General features: G+C 37.8%; 2 protein-coding genes across 3 annotated transcripts in view; one reads left to right on the top strand and one right to left on the bottom strand.

The window, feature by feature from the left end:
• cdhr2 (cadherin related family member 2) lies at positions 1–21665 on the bottom strand. The gene is made up of 33 exons (XM_055159070.1): positions 21541–21665; positions 15058–15247; positions 14809–14892; positions 14270–14326; positions 14136–14195; positions 13642–13781; positions 13335–13427; positions 13199–13288; positions 12915–13004; positions 12725–12844; positions 12447–12593; positions 12301–12376; positions 12122–12219; positions 11738–11944; positions 11153–11302; positions 9721–9882; positions 8500–8561; positions 7751–7997; positions 7308–7547; positions 7149–7218; positions 6469–7050; positions 6328–6399; positions 6132–6181; positions 5361–5512; positions 5183–5279; positions 4511–4599; positions 4359–4430; positions 3732–3867; positions 2659–2780; positions 2024–2131; positions 1097–1171; positions 545–608; positions 1–461 (listed from the first exon to the last, which is right to left on the bottom strand). The coding sequence occupies exons 3-33, from the start codon at positions 14816–14818 to the stop codon at positions 315–317; spliced, it is 3885 nt and encodes a 1294-aa protein (XP_055015045.1). The 5' UTR covers positions 14819–14892; positions 15058–15247; positions 21541–21665; the 3' UTR covers positions 1–314.
• The window catches only part of LOC129407181 (RING finger protein 44-like), a 12145-nt gene continuing 2963 nt past the window's right edge, over positions 17323–26504 (top strand). The window contains exons 1-5 of one of the 2 annotated variants that reach the window (XR_008632996.1): positions 17323–17591; positions 20285–20477; positions 20891–21116; positions 21555–21674; positions 22341–22514. Coding sequence is in view for 1 of the 2 variants with exons in the window: in XM_055159536.1 (XP_055015511.1) it covers positions 20371–20477; positions 20891–21116; positions 21555–21674; positions 22341–22514 (627 nt within the window). In the remaining variant the exon portion in view is untranslated. Of the gene's footprint in view, positions 17592–18938; positions 19224–20284; positions 20478–20890; positions 21117–21554; positions 21675–22340; positions 22515–26504 lie in introns of those variants that run through there. The other variant, XM_055159536.1, reaches the window with a different exon arrangement.

The raw sequence follows: 26504 nt of genomic DNA on the forward strand, positions 1-26504 counted from the left end.
AAGTAGCAACACGTTTCAGACATCATTATGTTTCACAAATAAAATAGTTTGTGCAACAATATTTTCTGTTTGCAAGTAAAAATAAATATGTTTTTAGGGAAGGACTACTTCCACTTTGATTGATTTGGAGATTCTGTACAAGTACATTTTACAGAGATTACAGGTTGACATTATGAGATTATGAGATTATGACAAACTATTTCTGGGATGATTTTGGCCAAAATGTACTTTAAAGCAACTCATTCACCTTTTAAAGGCTCTCAGTTTCAACAGTTCAGATGCTGGATGTCAGTTTTTCACTTCAGCATTCCCTATCACAGATCTGTGGTGTCAAATATGGGATTGTCGTCACCAAGAAGAGGGTTGTTGGATCTTATCTTCTGGTCCCGTTGGGCTAAAGCTGCACCCAAGGGCTCAATGTACTTAGGTTCATCATCTTTGTCCTCCTTCTGGGTCTTCTTCTTAAAAAAAAACAGGAGCATTGTTAGACTGTAAAATGTTCACAAAGAAAAGATTTACATTGATTTTATAAAAGTTAATTTACCATAATGGGATTTGTGTCTTTCTCAAACACAGTCGCTACCTCGCTGTTGTCCAGAGAACTCAGACTGAAAAAAGAGAAGTTATAACGTGAAATAGAATAGTTATTATTGGATTAGGGTTACATTTTCAGCATTTAATTTTAATGCTTAAATTGTTTTCATTCAATACATTTTAAATACTACATATTGTCATTAAAAACATAAGAATCAAGATGAGCCATTCGTGCAATATTTGACTCGTAGCTGTGTGTAATGTTATTTATGGAGTGAAGGCCCAGACTTTTGAATAGTAGACATTTAAAAAATTTTCTTCTGCTTACAAGAGGTCACAGGCACTGAAGACTACATACACAACAACTAACTCGTCTACTGGTGATAAGTAGCAGCTAATTTAACAAAACCTCTAAACAATGTAATATATTATGTAATGTTATATGTGGTGCGTGGTGGAGGACATGTCAGACTTTCGGTGACAGATCCTGGAAGCCAAGTGAGCCTGCCTCTGTGAAACGATGACAGATCACCTGATCTAAAACCATCCAGTCAGATTTTACCTGACTTTGTCCACATCACTGTCTTCACCCATGTCCAGTGCAGCGTCAATGTTCAAGTTGAGCACAGGGTTAGCTCTGCAACCAAAAAAAGTGTAAATAATGTCACAAGGAAACAAAATTAACCAGTGTTTTTTACATTGTACGTCTCTCATTCAGCACAATGTATCAATCTGTAACAAACTGTATTGCACTCTAAGCTTAGGTACAATGTTATAGCAATGTAATATCATGTTATACCTAGGCCTGTCACAATAATTTCTATATTGACTTATCATTCAATATATGACAGCTGGAACTATATATTTTGGGCTCAGCATTTATCGCATTGTACATTTTCTTTGCAATAGTGGGCACATTTTTGGCATTTTTATGTAATACGATAAGATTTGAGCTAGAGAGAAGAATAAATAATAACTATTAAATGGCTAATTATTGATTCATTCTGTATTCATATGTTGTAGTGCATACCATTTAATGATACAGTATATTTAAAAATAGGTTCACTGGGGTTATCTTGCTTGTGTCTGTGGCAAAGGATAGTTTCAGTATTAGCATTTATCGCAGTATTTTGCGGTACAAATATATCATGCTTCACAATTTGTTATCGTGACAGGTTTAGTTATAAATGGTTGTTACACAGGGCATTACATTGCACTCAGTGACACATAAGTGTCATTGCAGTCAATTGCAGTCTTGTAAAAATACTTAAACCTGTAATAGCTATTGTTGAGACTTCAGTTATGTAGGACAACTGATTATAATTTCAGATACAGTTGAATCAGGCCATACAGGCTGGTCTTCACCCCTCATGGTTCTCACAATATCATTAATGAAGGTCTGCAGACTAAAATTCTGAACTCTATGACTTGTCAGACATTGAAATCCTGATACTGATGCTAATGTACTAATGTAGAATGAAGCCCTCACCCCTCCATGGTGTACAGGTTGGTGCCTGGAACCACTGGACCTCCTTTTTGGTCAAACATTGCTGAGACAGACTTGGCAGCATTGGCTGCTTTGAGCTTCCTCCCGTAGCTGTTATGAAAAAATACATTATAATCAGATAGGACAAAAAGTAAGCTGTGATTAAAGGTCCTATATTATTCAGAATTTACTCTTGTGAGCTTTAAGCCATGTTATAATGCTGTTACCTCATCAAAAAGATACCTAGAGTTGTGTTTTGTTTCATTCACACATGTCTGAGTAACCCTTTATTATTAGTCTGTCTTACATCTTCAAAGGTGAAAATGTTTTGTTCTAACTTGTGACATCATAAAGCGGTAGTTTTCAAGTTAACAACTACCTTTTATCTTTTGTTCAGGAGACAGGATATTCCAGGGCTGAAATTATCCATGATCTATGACTCTAGTGAAGTTATATGGAGTTTGAAAACACAGTGGTGCGCTGCCTGTATTAGCATACGACATCACAAGTTGAAACTGTGTTTTCTGTTTGAGAGAAGAACTCAAGAACATTCCAGGTATGTTTTTGGTAAGGAAACATCATTAGTGTATTGAAAATATGAAGCCAAAACACAACAATTTTTGTCAAGTTAGTCTTACTTTCTGCGTGTGCACACCAAAGACGTGGTGAGGATAGCAGTCACAACAATGAGACCTGCAACCATCCCATAGAGGACATATAGCCAGGGGTTGACTGTAGTCTTGACTGGGTCCACAGTGCCCTACAAGTGTTTCAGTGGTTTAGACTTTTGCATCAGATCAATAATAAAAGCAGGGGAGTAATACGACTAACAACTTTTCTATTCATTCAATTGCAATAGAAACTAACATACACCATATACACTACTAGTGTTTTTTCTTATTATTTTTACTACTTTCTACATTTTGCTTACATACGAAAGACATCAAATGTATGAAGTAAGCTGTATCGAATTATACAGCAAAGAAAAAAAGTTAAATAGCTCTATGATTTTTTTATTCAAAAAAGGAAAAAAACAAAACAAAAACGAAAGATATTTCTTTGCTACATGATTCTTGCTGATGTTGATGTCTTCCCTACATTTTGTACATATTTTTTTCTACTTTCTACATTTTGTACAGAAGACATTAAATAAATATATGAAGCAAGATATATATAAAAATAGGTGTATATATATATATATATATATATATATATATATATATATATATATATATATATATATATATATATATATATATATATATATATATATATATATATATATATATATATATACACACACACACACACACACACATATATATATATATATATATATATATATATATATATATATATATATATATATATATATATATATATATATATATATACCTATATATGTAATAAAAAACTTTGAATGAGTGTGTCCAAAAAGTATAGTCTTTCTTATGTCTTAAATGCATGTGTTAAATGCTTGTTTTTAATATGGGTCGAGGGTAGCTGAGAAACGCCACTCTGCTTGGGTGATCCTCGTTCTTACATTTAATTAAATAGTGTTAAATAGTATTAAATATTTCAAAGAGATACAAGACCAATTTGTATTATCTGCAGTATCATTATGGGTAACTATAGCAAACATATTCACAGGCCATCATTCATTGGAAAGTACAATTATGTCTTTAGTGCAGCTTGTATAGTTTGTACTCACAACATAGATGAGTCTATACTTTGACAGAATCTGAAAATTCTCAGGCAGAGACAGCGTTTTCTCCACTGTTTTAGGTGGGAGACCTGTCCCATTTGCGTTGATGAAATAGACCTCCATGACAGTGACAGCTGAAGCCCTAAAGGGGAACAGGCCTTGGTTAAGTTACAGCTGCAATATTTTATTTGTTACATAATTTTACAAAAGTTACAAACGAGAACCCTGGCGCCACCATGTGGACTTATCATATAAAGCTAATGTTGGCTGCTCTAATAAATATGCTGTGCAGTTTACAAAAGAGCTCAAAATGTGTTCACAATACCCAGATGTGTTGTGAAAGAAAACGAGGATATCATATTCAATAAGAAATAGTTGCTTAGCTCGAATGATTTTGGAAGTCTCTCTAGCCAGATAAAAGCTAAATGACATGAGGGTCCTGAGCAGTAACACTGTGCCCTCTAGTGGTTAAAAACAAAAGTGAAAAATGGAGGAAACATGTTTGATTTAAAAAGGCACAGTAAGGGAACCCTTTTATGTTTTTTCAGTGCAACTTTGACTATATAACTTTAGGTTATTACATTCTTACTACATATTTTGGTAACAAACAACATGGTAAACAATATGACTTACCTAGCAGTTCTAGAGGTCTCTTCTTTTACTGAAACCACTCGAACAGCAGCTTGAGTAACAGCCATAAGATCTCTGCACATGAGGAAGTACATTTTTACATTATGGAATTGTTGTAAAACCTTCACTGTCTATATAATGCTGCATTGTAGTACCTTTCGATTTCATTTTGTTGTGCCTTAATTTCTGCTTCAGTAGCATTAAAGCGAAGTTTATTCTTGTAGGAATCATCAACAACAAAGATCTGCAAAGTATTACAACAAAATTAGGTTCAATTGCCTCTTTACAAAGACAGATGGCTACCTGAATGACAATGATTAAAGGTACACTATATATCCTTATGAGTCTGCCACGTGCTTGTCTCCATGAAGATGTTATTGCGTTCCATAGAATGTTTTACACTGTAGCATTAAATTGATCTATCTCCATGGAGACAAGCAGGTAGCACCACCAGGTCACGTCAGATCTGTGGAGAGGCAAACCTGCCTGTAGTAATAATGAATGTTTTAAATGTTTTTATTGATTTATTTATATTTAGTTTAAAAGTTAAACTGGAAAGTGTAATGCCATACTGTGGAATATTATGTAACATTGTCTTGTAGACAAGCAGATGAAAGCCTCAGCTATAAAAGTTGCATTGTGCACTTTTAAATCTTTAGAAACAAGTGACTAGAAACTGCTCCCAAAAAGAAAGGATAAAAAGGATAAAGAATTAAAAAAGTGCCTAACCCCAGTACATGTCTTGTTTGAATGATGAATGATACAAATAACACATATATCTCTAGTACTTTTTCCTGTATTAAATATTTATTTAAACATGTACTCACGCCAAGAACACTGGTATTGGTGAGGTCCCCAGTGTCTTTTGCCACAACTGTCACCAAATATTTGCCTTGTAATTGTGTATTCAGCTTCTCAGTTGATCTGTGGAGGGGTAAATTGTTATAGTACATTGAAAAAAAAAAGTAAATGAGTATATAGCCAACTTATTAAAGTCATTCTCACTGAATAATTCCAACATAAAGGTTTTTCTGTTGTGTTGTAATAGCCTCAAACAGCATACTCATGTCCGTAGTTTTATTGTCCAAGTGTACGAACTGGACTTTTGAAACCTGGAACTCAATCTGTCCATTTGCTCCACTATCCCTGTCTGTAGCCTGTAACAAATATAGATAAAAGTAATTAAGACTTTTATAATTACCCGCTCCCATCAATTGGTAAAATTTTTTAAGTGCATATGACAGGTTATAATACCAATTTCAGTAAAACATAGTTAATATCTAAGATTTTTCTAATGTTGGTGAAGTTTATAATTTGATATGGAGCTATATGGCATACATACAGGTAATTCCATAACTATTACCTAGCAACCATAACATTAACATACCTAGCAATAATGTGTAGGGTCAAAACTAAATGGCACAATTCAACTAATCAAAACGAATGACAGCACATATATTTTGTTTAATCAGTGTTAAATGTGTTCCTTGTGTGTAAAATATCCCTTCATTTTTTATGGAGTTTTTAGTGTAGATGGCATAGGTAGAGGTATTCCGCTTTAGAATTCACCACTACTACCTTTATTTATTTATTTATTTTTCCAACTTTTTCCCACAAACTGATGTAAAACTAAAATAAATATTTACCACAGGTACTATGACAATCAACCAAGTAATAATTAAATAAACATGAAAATCTGTCATTTGCACTTTAAATACTGTCAAATTAAATGAATCAGTTCTCAAAGCACAGATTACAAATGAATAATGTACATACGCTGACTTCAGCAACTGATGTCCCCTGGCTTGCAGTTTCAGACAACAAAACTAAAGCACAAAGAAAAATCAGTCATTAATAAAACAAAACAAATTAAAACAAAACAATATATTAACAAATATAATAAATACAAAACAAAATAAAAAATTAATAAAAAACAACACATAGCGCATAACAAGGCAAAACAAAGACTCACCAAATACTGAATTGGAGGACACAAACTCTGGTGTATTGTCATTCATGTCCAAAATATTTATCACCATCTCTCCTAAAAGACATTATATTTGAGCAACACAAAGCTTGGTTGAAACAATAGTACAGAGCTGTGCATTCTCACCTGGCACCAGACTATTGGCCTCTCCCTTCTCTGTATATTCATCCACCACATCAGCCTCCACTATGGCCTGGTCGCACGACTCATAGTCAATTTGAGCATCTGGGTTGATGGTAACAGAACCATTCATCTCCACAACAAACCAGTCACATGGCGTGTATTCCCCACTACACCTGCATTTCACGGATAGTTGTTTATAAATTAAGGAGTGGTTTCCGTCTTTATCCACTGCAGTAAATGTCCCAATAGGCCCTGTTTCCTTGCTGTTTTCCTCGACAGTAACTGGAGGTATCGGTTCAAACGTGGGTCTCTCATCATTCACATCAAGAACAATGACTTCCACCTCAACTGTGGCTTTCTCTTGGCCAAAATCTACTGCCTCGACTACAAGATTGTATGTTTTTTGGCCCTCATAGTCCAGCATGGTGTCCTGGTCCACGTTGATTCTACCGATGTACCCCGGTGCATCTGGGGCAGTGCGGATGGTGAAACTGGCCAGTGCACCTTCGATAATGTTGAAGGAGATGCGATTGAAGTCAGATGTTTGATCATGGTCTTCAGCGTTAACAGAGCCAACAAAAACACCTGTGTGGTAAAAATAAAAAAATCTTGATTATTGATTAATCATGATTGTGTGGTTTAAATGACAATGATGATTTGGTTTTGGAAAATTTAAGACAGACCTTTTTCACTTTCTTTTACACTGAACCTATAGGAGGGCTCCTTAAAAACTGGCTTGTTATCATTGACATCCTGAAGATTATAACACAACACACACACTTGAGCTGAAATACTTAAAAACTGTCAGTCCCTTCTGTTGGTTATAGTACTGGGTGGCCCACCTGCACATTGATGGAGACGTTGACTACAGCGAACAGTGGAGGCTGGCCCTTGTCTGATATCTTTACTTTGAGTTGGATCTCCCCATTCAGACTTGGGTCAATGCTCTCCCGGTCCAGAGGCACTTTGCTGGACAGGACTCCAGTGTCTGCGTTAATGGTAAAGTTCTCACTGAAGGGGCCAGGCTCAATGGTAAAAACAAGCATACTGTTTGGTGTGCCTTGTTCATCTCCATCTGTAGCCTGTGCAAAAGGGGTGTAACAGGAAGCAACGAGTTCTAATGTCATGGTACAAAATGTACTGTGATATTAACAAGATTGTAGAAACGCTACTTTTTCCTAATAAAATGCATTCAAAGGACTTTGTGTTACTAGAGATAGACTGATATGTCAGTCAGCCAATAAATCAAAATGTGAAATTAAAATACAATTAGCTTGTGAATTACCTCAATTTTAACATTTTCCAGTTGTGTTCCATCATACACAGACTCCCGGTAAGGGTTTCTGTTGGGCACGGGTGTCTCATCATTGATATCCGTAACAGTGATTTCGAGGACAGTGTTTCCTGGTTTGCCCTCTGAGTCTAGGGCCTGCAGTGTCACTGAATACAACGCTCTGGATTCACGGTCCAAGAGAGCGCCATTTTTCACAAAGACCCTCCCTGTCTTTGGCTCCACATCGAAGTACTGCTGCCTAAATCACATAGGAGATACATATTAGGAGTATAATTTCAAATGTACTGTAGCTCTAAAGATCTCGTTTCAGTGTCCAATTTCACTTGCCAATAATTGCCAATAATTGTAGAAAATTAATCTAATACAAATTTACAACATTGTGTTAAAGTTTAAACTGGGTTTATTAGATTGGGTCTTGCACCTATGGTACTGCACTTCACATGAAAATTATGCAGTGTTTGATGCTCTAAACATAATTTTGTTGCTTCTCTATGATAATGATATAAAATCTTGAATCTTTATCTATATCATTTCTATTTACTTGTGTCTTGTGTCTTGCTCAACACTGCCCAATTTGTAAAACGTGCTGCTGTGATTCAATAGATAGTATTTTATTATTAAACTTGACTTGAGACCGACTGCTGTTAAATGAGTGAAGGGTGCTTTTAAATTGAGATTAAAATGCATTTAATTTGCATTATTAGTTATTAAAATAGCCTTAAAATGCAATGTAGACATACATGTTTGTTGGTAGAAGTTTATAGGTGATCTTGTCCACGTCCATTAAATCAAGGTCTGTTGCCTGTGGACAGAAAGAAAAAAAATCAATTGAAATCATTTTATCGAAGTACTTATTTATCCTTTAATGAAGTAATTTGGTCTTTTTTCATTAGACCCCTGAGCAGTGAGCACAGGAGATGTTGACAAGTGCTCATAGCTTTTTCTGTTTAAATTCATAGTGAGAGTGAATGTGGTCTCTGTCTGGGCAGGCCATGATTGACTGTGTAATGCTGATAACTCAAAGTAACAGGCAAAAAGGCTCAATTTACAGTTGACAGTCAGAAATATGTGGAAGGAGATGGGGAAAATCAAATACTGCCCACTGTATTTTATTAGAATTTTAAACTAGTAAATAACAAGTAATGAGCTATTGCATTATGTAACATTTTATAACATTTTACAGCTACAATATCCAAAATAAAAATCCATAAACAATTAACATTATAATTTTTTCATTTAAATCCTTTAAACTGACAACTTTGAAGATGAATAATGGCACCACTTTCTGAAGCTATTGTGAAAGCATGAGTTCACTTTTGTTAATTTATGCTGAAGTAATTACAAAGATGTTAACCATGAACCAGGTCCACAAATCTGCAATCTGTTATCAGCAAATTCCACCAAAGCAATTTGACCCAAGCTATATTATGCACAATTGACTCTTTTAAGCTTTAAATCATGTTAGTTATTAGTTATTACCTCATTAAAAACATACCCAGAGTTGTGTTTTGTTTCATTCAGACATGTTTGAATAATCCTGGATTATTAGGCTGTCTACATCCCCAAAGATTAAAATTCTCTGTTCCACCTTGTGGTGTCATGAAGCAGTAGTTTTACCTTTAGTTTAGCAGAGATTGGCAATTACAAGTCTGAAATTATCCAAATGATTCTAGTGAATGTGTATGGAGTTTAAAAACACAGTGGAGTTCTTCCTGTTTTACCACATGACATCACATGGTGAAACTGAGTGTTTTCTGTTTAAAAGAAGCACTCATCTTAAATATAGAGGGTTTGTGTGTTAAACATGTGTGAATGAAGCAAAACACAACTCCAGGTATGTTTCTGATGAAGAAACAACATTACAAGATAGATCAGAAAACAGCAAAAATAATATAATAAAACTATAGGGCTACTAGAATGTTGTGATGCCATGTTAACCTTATATTAAACCATCAACTCACAGTGATGGTGGCTATTGTTGTCCCATCCTCGGCTTGCTCGGGCACTTTGGCGTAGTACGTGTCATTGGCAAATTCGGGGATGTTGTCGTTGATGTCCAGGATGTTGATGGTGACGTCCGCAGTGGCACGATAGGTGGAGTTTCCTTGGTCCACAGCTATAACCTGAAAATGAGGAGAAGACATTTGGTTTGGTAACACTCCATATGAAGAGTTCAGTTGGTAGTTTTCAGATTCTAGTCATGCTTGCAGATGGGGGGCAAGAGACAGTTTTTCTTATTTTTATTTTATTATATTATATTTTCCTATGTTGTACTTTGAAATAACAAAAAGATAAAAGCACAAATGTTGAACCGGATCATTTTTATTACTGACTAGGCCCATGAACTCACTATATTAAAACAAAATATTGCATTTTAACAATATCAATTTTAGCTGTCCCCCATCTGTATCAAATATCACTGGCCTGTAGAATGTTGTGATCTCATCTGAAAATGAGCAGTAGCAAAAACAGCTATCTCCATTTAGAAAAACTGCCCAAAAGTGTTTGTTTGTTTTTTTCTTTTCAGTACCATCTTCTAGATATATTATTAATGACAATAATGTGTAGTAGATTTTATCATGAAGGTGAAATAATATTTTGATAGCAGTAAAATACATTTGGCTTTTGAAAATACTACTATATTAAATTCTACTATATTAAGAGTAAACTACAAGCCTCCAATGACTTTTTTAATTGGCGCTTATCTGTTTTTGCCAATGAACTCTTCATATGGTAAAGGTTAAGATACACTTTAGTGTCCCCATAAGGAAGTGTGTCCTCTGCATTTGACCCACCCTTCATGTCAGTGGTAAAGGCAACCATGATCTTGAGCTAGACTTTGTTAATACTACTGTAATAATAGCTCACTTTAAAAAGACTGATTTATGCTTAGTAACTACTTAATTAATACTCTAACCCCTAAAGTTTTCATTAAGTTGCCTGAATCATTATTATTAAACAAATTGTTCATTATGAAGTTTTTGCTCACTCTTTACTAAGCCTAATATAAAGTGGTACCTTTTGTTTTTATCCTCCAAGAAAGAGCAATATACACAGTTTTGTTTGGGCAGGTTATACAATAAACTAAATACATTTCCAAATAAAACAGAGCAGTGCAAGCAATACTCGTAGAGGTTGGGGGTAAAGAGACTCTTAGGAAGTCAGAGAGACAAACTTTTAAAAAGGTTTTGTATTCTTAAATTTACTGATTTGTCTATGAGCAATTTGGACACAATAACCATATTGCACAGACTCAAAACAAACCTACTAGCCCTTGACTAGAACAGGACAGAACAGGGTCTACTTCAATAAGCTGGGCTCAAACCAGGATCAAACCAGAACATGATTGGACACAGTACTACCAGAATGTTTAGTATAGCATAACTTTGGTACCTTTAAAGATATTTGCTGCATTTTTTCATAGTCCAAGACTTCGGACCTTTTGACAATCAGCTGCACAGTGCTGCTGGAAAATGCCACAGCAGGCTCCACGGAAAACGTGTCTTTATACTCTCCATCCAGGGACAGTTCAGTTTGAGAATTCTGCAAAAGATCAACAATTAATAATAATTATTATCACTTATTATATAGGTAAATTGTGTCCATGTTAACGATAGAATTATCTATATAAGATTCACTGTTTTTGGAACAAATATTCAAACTTATAATCCTCAAAATTTGAACCCTATTCTTATTTGTAACATAGACATTATGGCATAATGACACTTTCCACCTACAGCAATTACACCGTCAGTGTTGAATATGACACCATGTTCTGAAGCTAATACGTAATTTCACTTTTGTTTATTTATGCTAGCTGGGAAGAACATTATTGGTTATTAACAGCACTATCTCAGATATATTGTTTATAAAGATTACACACATGTACATACACAAATGAAAAAAAGATTATATTGGAAGCTGCATTTAGATGAACTTAGTTGGAAACAGAGGGCAAAGTAAATCATATTCTCTCACCTTATCTGCGTCCTTTACAGTCATGTTGATGAAAACAATCCCTAGTGAATTCTCCTTCACCTCTCCGGAGAAGCTGCTTGCAGCAACACACTCGTCTGCACACTTGAAAAATCCCGGACTGTTGTCGTTCACATCAGTGATAGTGATTCGCACTTGGGCGGTGGCAGAGGCTTGGACTCCATGGATGTTTAGGTTACGCTCAGTTGCCTACAGCAGTCATGTGAAAATATAGTGATAATAGCAAGTATGATATTTATGTTACTTTAATATTTAGGGCAGTATTTTTCTGGGGTAGGGTATGCCATCTGCTTGGAGATGTTATTGGTGATGGATAATAAATAAAAAATAATAATAATAATTAAAAAAAATAAAAATATGCTTTACCTTAACAGTCAGTTCCACTATGTCACCAATTACTTCTCGATCTATCTCACTCTTTACAGTAATGAACCCTTTCTGGTCTATAATGAACAATGCGCTTTCTGCAAAGAACAAATAGAAGAAAGTGGGTTATTAATAGACATAAACTATGCAAACTTTTCAGACGGCATAAATCAACTCACCCTCAATGCTGTAAATTATATCATCATTAATCCCTGTGTCCTGGTCAATAGCCGTGACAGCTAACACACTCTGACCCTAATGGATAAACAAACACACATTTTAGTGGGAAACTGAAAATCCTGAAACCATAATAATTTCAACTCACTATAGCTGTATTTTCTGCCACTGATGTCATGTAGGGAGTGCCAATAAACTGAGGATCGAGGTCTGGGACATCCACAACTGTGATTTCGGCAAAGACTGAGGTGTTCTGGTAAATTATCTCATCCCCAAAACATTTCCCTCCACCATCCTGCAAAAGGAAGGCAATGGGTGATTTGATAATTAACTCTGTATTATTGTGAAAATGACAGGGGACAGTCACTGGGTGTATGTATGTTTTTAGTATTAAAATGTAACATGTGATGAGTCTTTCCATCTTACCTTTGCAGTGATTATTAACCGATAGAAAGTGCTGAGGGAGGTGTAATTCAGGTTTTCCTTGAGTATGACATTGCCCAGGTTGTCCACCGTGAACACAGTATCTCCAGAACTAGGAAAAGACTACAAACACACAAAAAAATGTATAATAAATTATAATATTTTTTGTTTTATTTCTAGAAATGAAAGTTACCGCGTTAATGCTGTAACTAACGGTTCCAGCTGGCCCAGTGTCAATGTCCTCGGCCTGTACCTTGAACAGAGTGGTACCAACTGGGGTGTTCTAGAGATTTACGAGAGACAACAACGGCATTAAGGTCAGCAAATGCAATGAGACAAATACATAAATAACTTTTCTTCTCAAAATGCATACTATCAACAATCAGTGCTACATCACAGGAGACAGTGTAAAGTAATGAGAATAGAATGTCCTTAATGTTAGTGGCTCCCTGAGCTACCATCATCCTGAAATCTTACCTCTGAAACTGTCTGTTCATATGAAACCGCCTTAAAGATAGGTTTATTGTCATTTGCATCATTTACTATAATGAATATGCCTTTAGTCCTCTGAAAAAGCACACAAGACACAAGCATTTATTTACAAAGATAAAGCATATATTTGTGAGAAGGTGCTGTGGTGTTCAAGTTCACTCACACTTTGCGAACCGTCTGAAACGCTGGCATCCAGTGACATTACAGATGCTATCTAAAATAATAAAAGATAAAACAGGTCTTTCACACAATTCTATTTAAATGTGTGGTAGGTTTTCAGCTCAAAATATATTTAACAATGCTAACAGATAGATAGATAGTATAGATATTTATGCACTTCTGGTTAATGCCTCTGTAAAAACTGTAAAATTGTCAAAAAGCTTTTCAAATATTGATAATTCTCTTTTTTTTAATCTATATTATCCAACCTCTCTGTCCAGTTTCAGCTTCAAATATACATTCCCAGTGGATGACTCCACATTGAAGTAACTGGCATAAGTCCCACTTATTGAATAAGTCAGTGGATCATTTTCTGGATCACTTGCATTAATTTTAAATGCAAATCCACCTGAAAATAGAAATGTTTTTGGTGTCAAATGAAAGAGGTAATGATTTTTGAGATGCTTTAAAGCTGCACTATGTAATTTTTCAGGTGAGGGGTGAACCAACTGCTTGTATAGCAAAACATAAAGATATTTTTGCTTTACCTGTTCCACAGTATTCACCCACATTCATCTTATCTTTTCTAACTTTTCAAAATGTATTCAATTAGGTGTTTTTTTTGCTTAAAATGCTTAAAGAACATGGATTCTTATGGTGTATAATTCCAGGAAAAGCAATAATAGCTCCATGGCAACAAGGAGGTGGCAGTTCCTTCACCATAAAAGTTATACCTTTAAAGGCATATGTCCATGATACGTACCTTCTGGGACATCCTCACAAACATAGTAACTGTCCGCGTTAATTGTAGGAGCTCCATTTGCTGTGAATGTAAATGTGTTTGTTTATTCTGTTGCTGATTAGTCAGATTAAACAAAAGTTTTTGTTTTTACTCACCATTTGTTAAACTAGACCAGCATAACAACAACAGGCAGACAGAAATCAACGCCATTTCTGCAAAAACAAAAAACAAGTCTATTATAGTTTTCACCATCAGATTATTTTAAGGCCACACCTTATTTTAAGGATTCTGGTCATAGCGTAATTATGTGCTCTACATTGTACTTTCTTACAGAAATTAAATATTGTCTGTGTTTACTAACCAAAGCATAACAGTCTAATAATGTGGCAATTCTGGCATAAAGATACTTTTTAATTAATTAGAATATTATGATACAACAAGTAGGATAGCTTTGAATGTTGTGTGAACGACTTAAACTTGTACTGACTAGACTTTGTATAGACCCAGAGTTGTGTGAATTATAACGTTATTTACTCTTGATTGATTAAAGATACTCTACAGATGCAGGCTAAGATGTTCATCATAATTCATAACTTTCTTTTATTGAAAAGATAGTGTAATGTAAATTTTGACTTTCATTTATTTCTATAATCTCTAAATGTTTGAAAAATGAAAAAGCAGTAGTCAGACTTACCAGAGGACATTCACATTGGAGCTCCTCTCTTCCTGATAGTTGTTTGAGACCTTTGGCTCTTGTTCCTCCAAATGGCAGTTGCAGCTATAGTTGTAAACATCAATCATTAACACATACACGTAAAGCACAAGCAATAAAATCATCATCTAACCCATTCCAATTTGGATTTCAGGTTTATTGCGTGACAAATCAAGTTAACCACATAGATACTCAAATTATTATGAATATTTTCGTTTATCAAAATCTCACCAAAGCAAATACGCTGTCCATACCTCTTCTGACACCTCAGAATGGAACAGCTATTGGCAGAAGCAAACCCAATCGGGTTCAAAATGGTCCTCTCAGGCAGTGAATGAAAGCTTATTTCAGAAACAACTGATTCATGTGTTTCGTTAATGAGCTTGCTCCACTTCCCATGATCCTCTGCTGCTCTCTTCATCTTTATGAAACAAAAAAGCACAGAACAATGGATTTGTCTTTCATTCATGTGAAAAACTCAAGGCCAGTATGGAGTTTAGCATAGCCCAAAATATGAAAAAAAAAATGCAAAAGATGTACTTGCATATAATGACTCCAAGATATTATCCCTACAGGAAAATAACACTAGCCTTAATACAGTGATCACAGTGATGAAGAGTTTTCTGAAAATACATAAGTGCTGAAATTACTTGGGATACTGGAACACTGGGTTGTCTTCAAATGTAGCATCTAGTTTCAATGTGTGTATAAAATAGCTAAATAAGTTAAATTAATTAAAATGATTAATGAAATGCTGAAATGTTCTTTTTATTTCTGGACTACTAGAACATTGAATTGCAGTGACTTATAGAACAGTCATGTGTTGATGCTTTTATGATGCTTGCTTTACATGATAAATTACTTTAGTATAATGAATAATGGAACACTTTGCTTTCGTTGTGACAGCCAGCATTTTTTCATCCTGTGTTATTAAAAAAAAAATAATAATAACTGGGTCAAATAAGATTTTGAAATGACCAAAATGATTATGTTGCTGGCTCAGATTCATTAAGGAGCAGACCTGTGAGCTAATGGCGGAAACAATGTAGTGCCATGAGATAGTTTAAACACTAATCTCTATAAACTTTGGTTTATTACTTACAGCTCTGTCTAAGCAACAGTGTAACAAACACAACACAGGGTGAAGCAATAATCACTGCCAAAGAGATTCCAGTCAAATCAAACCAGGAAATATAAGAAGGAAAAATCAAATGAGGTCAATTGAGGTGTTGTCATTTACCATTATATTGATTAACCAAGGGGGGGCTAGAGCCTTCACCATTGCTGCCCCCACCTTCTCGAATTCTCTCTCCTTTCACATCAGAAACTTTGACTCACCACATTCTTATCAGAAAAAAACAAACAACAAAAAAAAAAAAAAACAACCTAAAACCCTACCTGTTCCACATTTTATACAATGTCCAATAATGCCTATACATGTGCTATATCTGTCACTGTAAAACTTTTCAACCAAAGAAAAGATCTGGCTTTCCACGTACTACCCGAAAGAAACCAGGTCTATAGCAAGACTTTTCCAGGTCTAATCTAGGGCTAAACCAGGTTTAAAAGTAGACCACATCATTTCCACAGTGGAATGATTCATAATATTTGTATCCCATTGAAGAGGTAATGTGTGATCATGTTTGTAAATTACCATATGCCTCAGCACAGAACTTTTTGTCTTTTTATGTGAAATGTATAAAACCATTTTGCCTGAATTATAGTTGGCCTCCTTTGGCTACAACTGTCTCGATAACTGTTCATAGATTTTATTTTCCAAGAGGGAGATGACAAGTCTTTTTACCTGAGGCTGAAGACTATAGGGCGAGGCTTTTTTTTGTTTTGTTATTGAAGTAAGATATTGTTTATGTGTTTGGTCATTCTTGTATTGGTCATGCTCTTCCAGTTTTATGTTGATGAAAACTGTCTAGCCTACATCGGTAGTGGCTGCTAACAAACAAAGCAATGTGATTGACTTTTAGGCAACTCGAGACACATGGTTATATAAGTGGGAGGTCATATAGGGTCCATTCTTTTGAGAGAGCGAAGCTTCATTTGAAATGTGAATACAGTTGCGCATGTTCGGTCCATTACGGTAAAAATGGCAGCTCAGGAAACAGGCGTTCAAGTTAAGATAAAATTACTGAAACGATTAGGATAATAACAAAGATAAATAGGATAATAGTACGATAGTAGCATTATTCAAGCAACAATTTTAGTCTAAGAACACCTAACCCAAATTTACGAAGCGTAATAAGAAAATGGGAACACAAAAATTAATAGCCTAAATAGACTTAATATCCTAATAACTAACAAAAATGTAGCTATTTGTTGGGGCAAACTGGTGATTTTGAGTGTTAAGAGTCAAAGTGAAGTGAGGCATAATGTAATAACGGGGATTTATTACGGTAAAAGTGAAAATTGGACTGTGCGGTCTGGTCTGGAAATACGCAAAAATGGGGGTGTGACGACGAGCCGCAGAAACCCAAAACAAGAGCGCAGCTGGCTTGCTTTGTAGCTAGACCAACATGATCAGGATCGAAGGAGGAATATCTGGGTTTTGTGAACCGTAGAGAGACACGGGACAGCGGCTGGATGTGCGCAGAGCCAGAGGACGCAATATTTAGCACCTTTTTCAGCAGTGGTGAAACCCACGGAATGTACCACTCGCGAACAGCTGACCACAGGATGCCGCACTTAGCCCAACGACATGTGAACATTACAAGAAAAACATTGGGATTTAATGACTGCTTATTAACAATCAGGTAACCGCGCTGCTCCTCTCCTTCTCGCGTTTCTTCTGGTGTTTTGGAGACGCAGAGTTTACGCTTTTGAGGCTAATTTGTAGGTGCTTGTTGTGAGCTGCCATCATCTCAGCCTCCAGCCCCTCCTTGTTTTGCTGCTACCGAGTGATGTTGTAATGTTTACATTGGCTCTTGGTTGCACATCACTGTACTCTCCTTGGGCTCAGTTTGGTGAGGTTTGGATAAATGCAGAAGTCCTCGGCATGAACCACACGCACGCGCAGTATTCATTAGTTTTGTTGCACTAATTGGTTCTGATATGAGGCCTAAAACACTTTTAATATATAGGCCTAATTATTGTAGTGCTATTGCCTTTGTCAGTGAATATAGCTTACACTTTGGCTGAGTAAACGGGGCAGATGGAGCCTTTACTGGTGAAAAAGATGGAGAGGGATGACATGATCATGCGAGGCCAACATTACATAACCGGCTGGTGTCTAGCAGGACACTGTGGCCTCCAATGAGACTTCGAGTACCGTGGACCAATAGCTGGGCTACAGTTAAAGCAGCGGGATGCGCAATAAATGAATGAAGATTGTTTAACCATCCTGAGTTTTGCTGTTACTAGGTTTATGTAGTCTGCTCCCATGCTTCCATTTAGGCCTAGCTACAGTGCCAAAACACACTATAATACAGTACCAAATCACATTATAACTGATGTGAAGATGATGGACTACCTGTTAAAGAAGAGTGTGCGTTTTCTCACTCCAACCACACCACAAATCCTATGGGCCATTCGCTTTAAGACCGTCTAGCCTATAGGCCTAGGCTCTGCAAGGTTAATGAAACCTGTGAAACTTCTTTAAGCAAGGCCATGCTTATGCATTGTCCCAAACTACAGTGAACTCCATTGGGCTGAACTAATTTCTATTCTATCACAAATACACATTTCTTGGTCCGCTAATAAGATAAATGTGTCAATGTAAGTAGGCTATCATTATAAATTATTGTGTTATTTATAATTTGTAGTCAGCAGGATATCCATCTATTTGGAGCTATTGTGGAAATTCGTCTCCGGAGGGAAACTGTACAGTAAATTACATAGTTTTAATTAAATAATCGCCACCTGTAACAGATATGGATAATCTGGATAATCTGCCCGGTTGTATACCTTGTTATTGCTGCAGTTGTGACAGAGTGTCTATCTATCGCCGTTTTATGCATAAGATGGTGTTGGGGAGGAGAGGACGGCGCTTGTTGTTTTGATCCACGGTGTCTGCGCTTGTCTGGCAGTCTGTGGCCGCCTGTGGGCCGTCTGCTGTCTGTGTTTTCTGCGCGGGGATTGGTGCGCTTGGAGCAGGGGGCGAGGCCTTTCCAAAACAATGCGATTCAAGGAACATGCTCGCGCCAATGGATGTTGTTGTCGCTGCCTAATTACTGTCACATTTTACCCCGTTTAACGGCAATTTTAGCTCCTAACCACTCCGCGTAAAACTCATCCAAAATCTCAGCCCATCTCTGGACTAAACCGGTCCCGTATGCAGAAACTCCAGGTATTTGTTAGCAAGTTAGCATTAGCGGGCTGCTAGCACCACCCTCGTCGGGGACATTGTCAAAAACCTCTCGCTGGCAGCAGCATTCGGCTATTGTCAGGTAAGATTGAAAACAGATGATCATGCAAAGTGTTTCTACTCCGCAGTGGAACTGTTTTGGATAAGAAAAAGCACATTCCTGCAAACTAGTGCTATGCCTGCTACTCTTATGCTAGCCATGTTTACCAGAGTCCTGTAGTATATAGGTGTATTTATTGGAAACCACTTGTCTGCTTTATGTATAACTGCTCGTTTGTATGAAAATGAAGGACAGACGTATAAAATGGATTCAACATTGGCTGATAGCAAAGAATTAATGTATCATAGATCACCATAACGTATTTAATCTTTATCTATCTGTGATTTAAACTCTTGTTATTCCAGTTTATTCCAGATATAACAGTGAAATACATGCGTGTATTTTCTTTCCAGACCCGAAGTTTTCCTAATGTGCCGTTTGCAGCTATTGTGAACAAAGCTGTAGCCGTTGGAGCCAGGCTAAAGTTAGCAGCTCTCCTTCAGCCGAGAGGTCGTACATGAAAAGAAGCTAAACGCTGAACCTAATGCTGTGTGAAAAAGACAGTGCTCTGTTCGGTTGTGTTCTGAACACAGAATATGCGGAGAAGCACCTGCAGTCTTGTGTTAGCCACAGTCCCGTTTCTTTGCTGTGTCTTTGTTGTTGCTTTGTCTCTGAGCACATGGCTCTCCATGTTTTTGTTCAGGCGCGCCACAGCGACCTCTATTTGTGCAATGCTTGTCACATGAACGCACTTAATTTGGAAATATATTACATGTTTGCTACCGAAACTTTGTATTTTCATATATAATATCATTATTTTATTGAATTTCTAATATGACAAATTATAGTACTGACACGCTTTGCTAAAAGTCATGAGAATGTTTATACACATGTAAAATGTAAACATTTTTGGAATAAATAATGTAATTACAGTCACTTACATCCTTCCTGGTTATAATACTGAATTCTCCGTTGGTTAAAATACTGAAAATGCAACTTGTGGATTATCTAATCATAAACTCATGTTGACACCGTCACAGCGGTGTGGATAGAATTAAAGTGAATTCTGTTGTGTGAGTTATGTTTTATGTTTGTTTTTACAGGGTGTAGACAATCAGAGGCCACATCCAAGTGCCTCCACTGGACGCTTTCCATTCCCAGAGTGTGACTCGTCTGCACGACGTCACCAATGCGACCATGGGAAGTAGCAGTGAATAGGCTGCCACCAACAGCCCCCTTAAACCCTCGGAGGTTCCTCGCAGAGCCCTGCAACACCCCTGCGCATCTCAGGAGAAGGCAAGTCTGTGTGCATCCTTTACACATGCAAGGTCAACATCAGGGCTGTACAATGATATTAATTTAAGCGTGATTACAATTACCACTTCAGTAAATTAAATGGTATAAAATTGTTAAAATCTGTAATAATATGAGCATTTGTTTTACAAAACCTGGTGTAAAGCCAGCCGTTTAATCTCCTGTGACTTTTAAAACATAAAAAAAACCTTAGTAATAAATGACTGTACTGATTAACTTCACAGTGAATATGTAATTGTTTCAAGAAATTATCATTTCAGTTATGAACCTCAATAAGTTTAAATTTTTTTTCATTCATTATTTTGAGATGCCTTAAATTGAACATAACTCGAACTATGAATGTATGTCAAAAATCATGCCAAAATTTTAAAAATTATTTCTGTATTTTTCTGCAGCCCACCAGTGAGACGCCAGTGGGGCCGTCGAGACAGACCTGTACTGCACACTTCCCTGGTTCAAGATGAGAACTTGCACCATTTGTTTTTCTCTCAGCATCACCACCAACAGGTTTCTTTAGATGAGTCCAGACAATACAGCCATACCAGCACACCGCCACGCATGCTTCACCCTGCGGCCCACCTGCCCCAGCAGAGCCCCATCATGGTGGATCTACACGAACAGGTAATGTGCACAGCGCTTCATGCTACAGATTAAGGCTACCAAGTACCCAAGTTTTTTTTTCCTCATAATTACTACATTCTTTTTATCCCCCAGAAAGACAAAAGCAGACTTCTCACTGCCTTCATCTATTTATTAAACATTTTATCTTTTGGAAGCTAAGAGCCATGTAAATCACTATGATGCTTTGAGATAAGGGCTGGTTGGCTGTGTTGGTGATCCACCCTGCCTCACTTTTGTTTTTATAAAAACTGTGCTAATGGCCAAAATACCCATGTGAATACTAGCGCTGTGTCAAAGGTTTAGATAATTTCGCCTATATACTGGTAAATAGAAGTGTGGTACAATCAGATACAGCAGACTAGTTCTTCTTGTGTAGAAATTATTTGAATATACTCAATTTGTCATTAGTAAACCTAATTGTTACCTTCCTAATTGCAGATGCACCAGGGGTCCGTTCCAATATCATACACTGTTACCACGGTGACGACTCACGGCTTCCCCATCCACGCCGGGCAGCCCCTTCCCGGGTGCAGCACTCAGCAGCTGCCAGCATGCTCGGTAATGTTCAGCGGACAGCTCTCTCTGCTCTGCTGCCTTCCTCCTCCTGTGAGTTTGAAAAGGAAGAGCCCAAATGTCAGTGGCATCCATGTAGCGCACCATCCCGCCATGCAATCTGTCACTGTTCAAAGTAGTGAGCTGCTTTTATTGTGCAAGATGGCGACAGTTAAATCAAACCCAATCAATCATTGTATATGAATAAATGTGGTTATTGCTGCACTTCACTATAATATTTGGTGGTGCTGAAAAATCTTTTTTAAACAGGCTTGTGTTGTGGCATTGTTGTTCGTGTTGTGATTTATGTAACACATTGCTCTTCACCAGAAATGAATCATCAAGTGCCATGCTGTAATCAGAAACGCTATGTGTATTTTAACCTTGTTTTCACCAAGCGGTCGAGTAATGAAGAAACAGTCTTTGCCAGACCTTTTTCTCGCTTCTTATTGGCTTTTAAATGTCTTTTAGGTTAGTATAAGTTTAACTAAATAGAAAAATAGAAGAAAAGTCCTAATCATGGTGATATATAACTAACTTGACTTGTCTGATACGTGTAGCCCCAGACCACTTGGTGCCTAAACAAAAACTTTTTGTGTAGCCTATGATAGTTATGATAATACAGTGAATTTGATGTGTTTCTTCATGCGTCTTTCTCTCTTTCTCTTTCAGCTCATTCAGGCATGCACCATGCAGCACATGCCAGTGTCTTATCAAGCCTTTCCGCCCCTGATCTCCAGCGAACATTTTGTATTGCACCCGACGCCCTCTGTCCCACCCACCCAGCCACCGCACCTTACTCCTCTGAGCCAGTTTGTCCCTTTACAGCCTCAGCACCCACGCATGGTGAGTGCATTCTGCTCGTTTCAAGTAGGTTCTTCTCATGTTCGGGAATGTTTAAAAGGTGTCAAAGGAATGTGCAAAGGTTCATTTCACTTTTGTCCAAGAAAAAATAGCAGACTTTACCAACCCTTTCTCATCTGAAGTACAGCATGTACATTATCTACTTGTCTGCACCGAAATGCTATTGCTGTCCCTGGAATGTTCCACATTCTGGCATTAGTCCGGTTCCTTATATACTTTTGTGGGAATTTTTTGGGGATTTGCTAACCTATATATTTTTGGAAAGGTTATAGTATATGGAGTCAGAAAATCAGTGTTTACATTTGCCCACATGTCTTTATGGCGGCCATATTGGATTTTTTAAAAAATGGCCGCCAAAAAACCCTTTTTGGAATATCTCAGCCTCTGAATAAGTCGAAATGTTGATTTTAACTGCTAAACCCACATTTTCAGGGTCAGGGAATCAAATGGTGCTAGTTACAAACCTGTAAGACCTACCCACATTAACCCTGAGATGAATAAGTGGGTCAAAAATGACCCGGTTTGGTTGTTTTCTTGCAATTTCACTGTAATATTCACATGTAATACTCCATGTTCCTCCAAAAACATGTTTTTTTTGTTTTGTTTTTAAATGATCCTGCTGAAATACATCAACAATATGGGTAAAACTAATTATAAACATCACATGCAGCTGGTCAGATAACTCAAAGAGTTTAAAATTAGCTAACATAAAAATTTGGATATTGGATGTAAACACACACATTTATACACAATATGATTACACAACTTTTTTATGAGACATTTTCTATACATCATCATTATCATCATCACTTTCATACAACCATAGACTGTATATATGAGTGGACAGATCTAACACTGTAGCCGCCATGTGCCAAATAGGAAGTTCTCCAGGAGGCTCTTCTGGCTCCAATGGACTTACATTAGGATCTTGTGGCTCCTCTCTCTGTACCTGCTGCAGTGAGCCTCAAACATTTTGGTCTTAAAATGTTTGTGTTAACCCACGACACATGATCCTATTCATAATATAGAGTGTGGCTCCAGATTGGCTCCTGTAACCGTGAACATCACAAGCCTCATTTGAGTGGCTCTGTGGGTCACACTCACTTAGTCCACTTCTTTTATACAGTCTATGCAACAACATGGCTTCAGAATCATCATCATTCTGGCACTGGCTGCTGCACTGACACATGTCGGTACAGGATAAACCTTTAGTTTCTGGTGTGCAGTTCTGCAGTCGCCTTTGTACTTGGCAGTGGTGAACCGTGGACCTGGACCCTGAGCCTTCATTAGGACCAACTGCTGCTATCGGCCAAATACCTGCAAAGAGTGAGGCAAGTCCTAAGAAGCCAGCTCAATAGCAAGAATAAGGCACAGGCAATCAACAGCTCTGCCCTGCCAGTGATCATATACCCTGCAGGAATCATAAGCTGACCAAAGGAGGAGATACAGACCACAGATGTTAAGACACGAAAGCTCCTGACCATGCATGGAGGGTTCCATCCCAATGGCTTGAGAGGGTCTGAAGGACACACAGAGGCTCATTCTGGAGGTCAGGAGCAGGCCGTGGGCACTTGAGTAATAGAGGCCCAGATCTACCACACCAAACAAGAGCCACGGTGTAGACTGTGCAAAGAGGCTCCTGAGACAGTCCAGCACATAACTGCAGGGTGTAAGATGCTGCAGGGAAAGCATACATGGAGCGACATAACCAAGTGGCGGGCATAGTGTACAGAAACATCTGTGCAGAGTACGGGCTGGAGACCCCAGGATCAAGGTGGGAAACACCTCCAAAGGTTGTGGAGAACGACTGAGCCAAGATCCTGTGGGACTTCCAGATACAGACTGACAGGATGGTGATTGACCAACCAGACATAGTGGTGGTGGATAAGAAACAGAGCAGAGCCGTGGTGGTGGACATCACAATACCAAGTGAAAAGGAAAAAGGAACCGCCTGTCAATCTCACGTTCCGTCCTCCCCTCACTCATGAACAAGACCCCGAGATACTTGAACTCCTCCACTTGAGGCAGGGACTCTCCACCCACTCGGAGAGGGCAAGACGCCTTTTTCTGGTCGAGAACCATGGCCTCGGATTTGGAGGAGATGATCTTCATACCAGCTGCTTCACACACGGGTCAAACTGCCCCAGTGCTACAGGTCCTGGTTTGATGAAGACAACAGGACAACATCATCTGTGAACAGCAGAGATGATCCTGTGGTCCCCAAACCAGACTGTTCGGCCCCTGACTGCACCGAGAAATTCTGTCCATAAATACAATGAACAGAACCGGTGACAGTTGCGGCCCTGGTGGAGTCCAACATACACCGGGAATAGGTCTGACTTACTGCCGGCAATGAACACAGCTCCTGCTCCGGTCGTACAGGAACCAGACAGCCCTTAGCAAAGGGCCCCGGACCCCATACTCCCAGAGCACCCCCCACAGGACACCACAAGGGACACGGTCGAATGCCTTCTCCAGATCCACAAAGCACATGTGGACTGGTTGGGCAAACTCCCATGAACCCTCGAGCACCCGATGGAGAGTGTAGAGCTGGTCCAGTGTTCCACGACTGGGATGAAAACCACGGTTGGATTCTCCTCTCCAGTCCCTGGCACAGACCGGGGAGGCTGAGAAGTGTGATTCCCCTGTAGTTGGAACACACCCTCCAGTCCCCCTTCTTATACAGAGGGACCAACACCCCGGGCTGCCAGTCCAGAGGTACTGTCCCCGACCGCCACACGATGTTGAAGAGGCGTGTCAGTCAAGACCCACAACATCCAGAGACTTAAGGTACTCAGGATGGATCTCATCCACCCACAGGCTTTATATTATGAATAGGATTTTTTTGATGGACAAAATAGCAAAAAAAATAAATAAAAAATCAGGATCATGTAGAGCGGGTTCATACAAACATTTTAAGACCAAAATGTCAAGGCTCACTGCAGCAGGTACAGAGAGAGGAGCCACAAGATCCTAATGTAAGTCCATTGGAGCCAGAGTCAGAAGGAGCCAGAAGAGCCTCCTGGAGAACTTCCTATTTGGCACACGGCAGCTCCAGTGTTAGATCTGTCCTCGTATATACCGTCTATGGTTGTATGAAAGTGATGATGATAATGATGATGTATAGAAAATGTCTCATAAAAAAGTTGTGTAATCATATTGTGTCTAAATGTGTGTGTTTACATCCAATATCCAAATTTTATGTTAGCCACTTTTAAACTCTTTGAGTTATCTGACCAGCTGCATGTGATGTTTATAATTAGTTTTACCCATATTGTTGATGTATTTCAGCAGGATAATAAAAAAAAAAAAAAAAAAAAAAAACATGTTTTTTGGAGGAACATGGAGTATTACATGTGAATATTACAGTGAAAATGCAAGAAAACAACCAAACGGGGTCATTTTTGACCCACTTATTCATCTAAGGGTTAATGTGGGTAGGTCTTACAGGTTTGTAACTAGCACCATTTGATTCCCTGACCCTGAAAATGTGGGTTTAGCAGTTAAAATCAACATTTCAACTTATTCAGAGGCTGAGATATTCCAAAAAGGGCTTTTTGGCGGGCTTTTTGGCGGCCATTTTTAAAAAAATCCAATATGGCCGCCATAAAGACATGTGGGCAAATGCAAACATTGATTTTCTGACTCCATATACTATAACCTTTCCAAAAATATATAGGTTAGCAAATCCCCAAAAACTTCCTACTAAGGTCAAAAAATGGCAATAAGGAACCGGACTACATTAAACTTGTCTATAAATGCCCTTACGGTCAACCTCGCCTCAGATCTGACCTGTAACATGTCCTGATGCTGTCACCTGCTTGTCTCCATGGGCATAGTTTGATTCTATACTGGAAATTCAAGACAAAAAAAACTCTCTCTAATATCTCTATGGAGACAAAGAGACAGAAATATGACATGGTGTCCTTTTTTAAAGTACTGGAGAATATTGTGATGTGACCATAAAAACAA

Source organism: Boleophthalmus pectinirostris, unplaced genomic scaffold, assembly GCF_026225935.1.
Source record: "Boleophthalmus pectinirostris isolate CB_2022bp ecotype Guang Dong unplaced genomic scaffold, ASM2622593v1 HiC_scaffold_23, whole genome shotgun sequence".
In the NCBI taxonomy this organism is placed as follows: domain Eukaryota; kingdom Metazoa; phylum Chordata; class Actinopteri; order Gobiiformes; family Gobiidae; genus Boleophthalmus; species Boleophthalmus pectinirostris.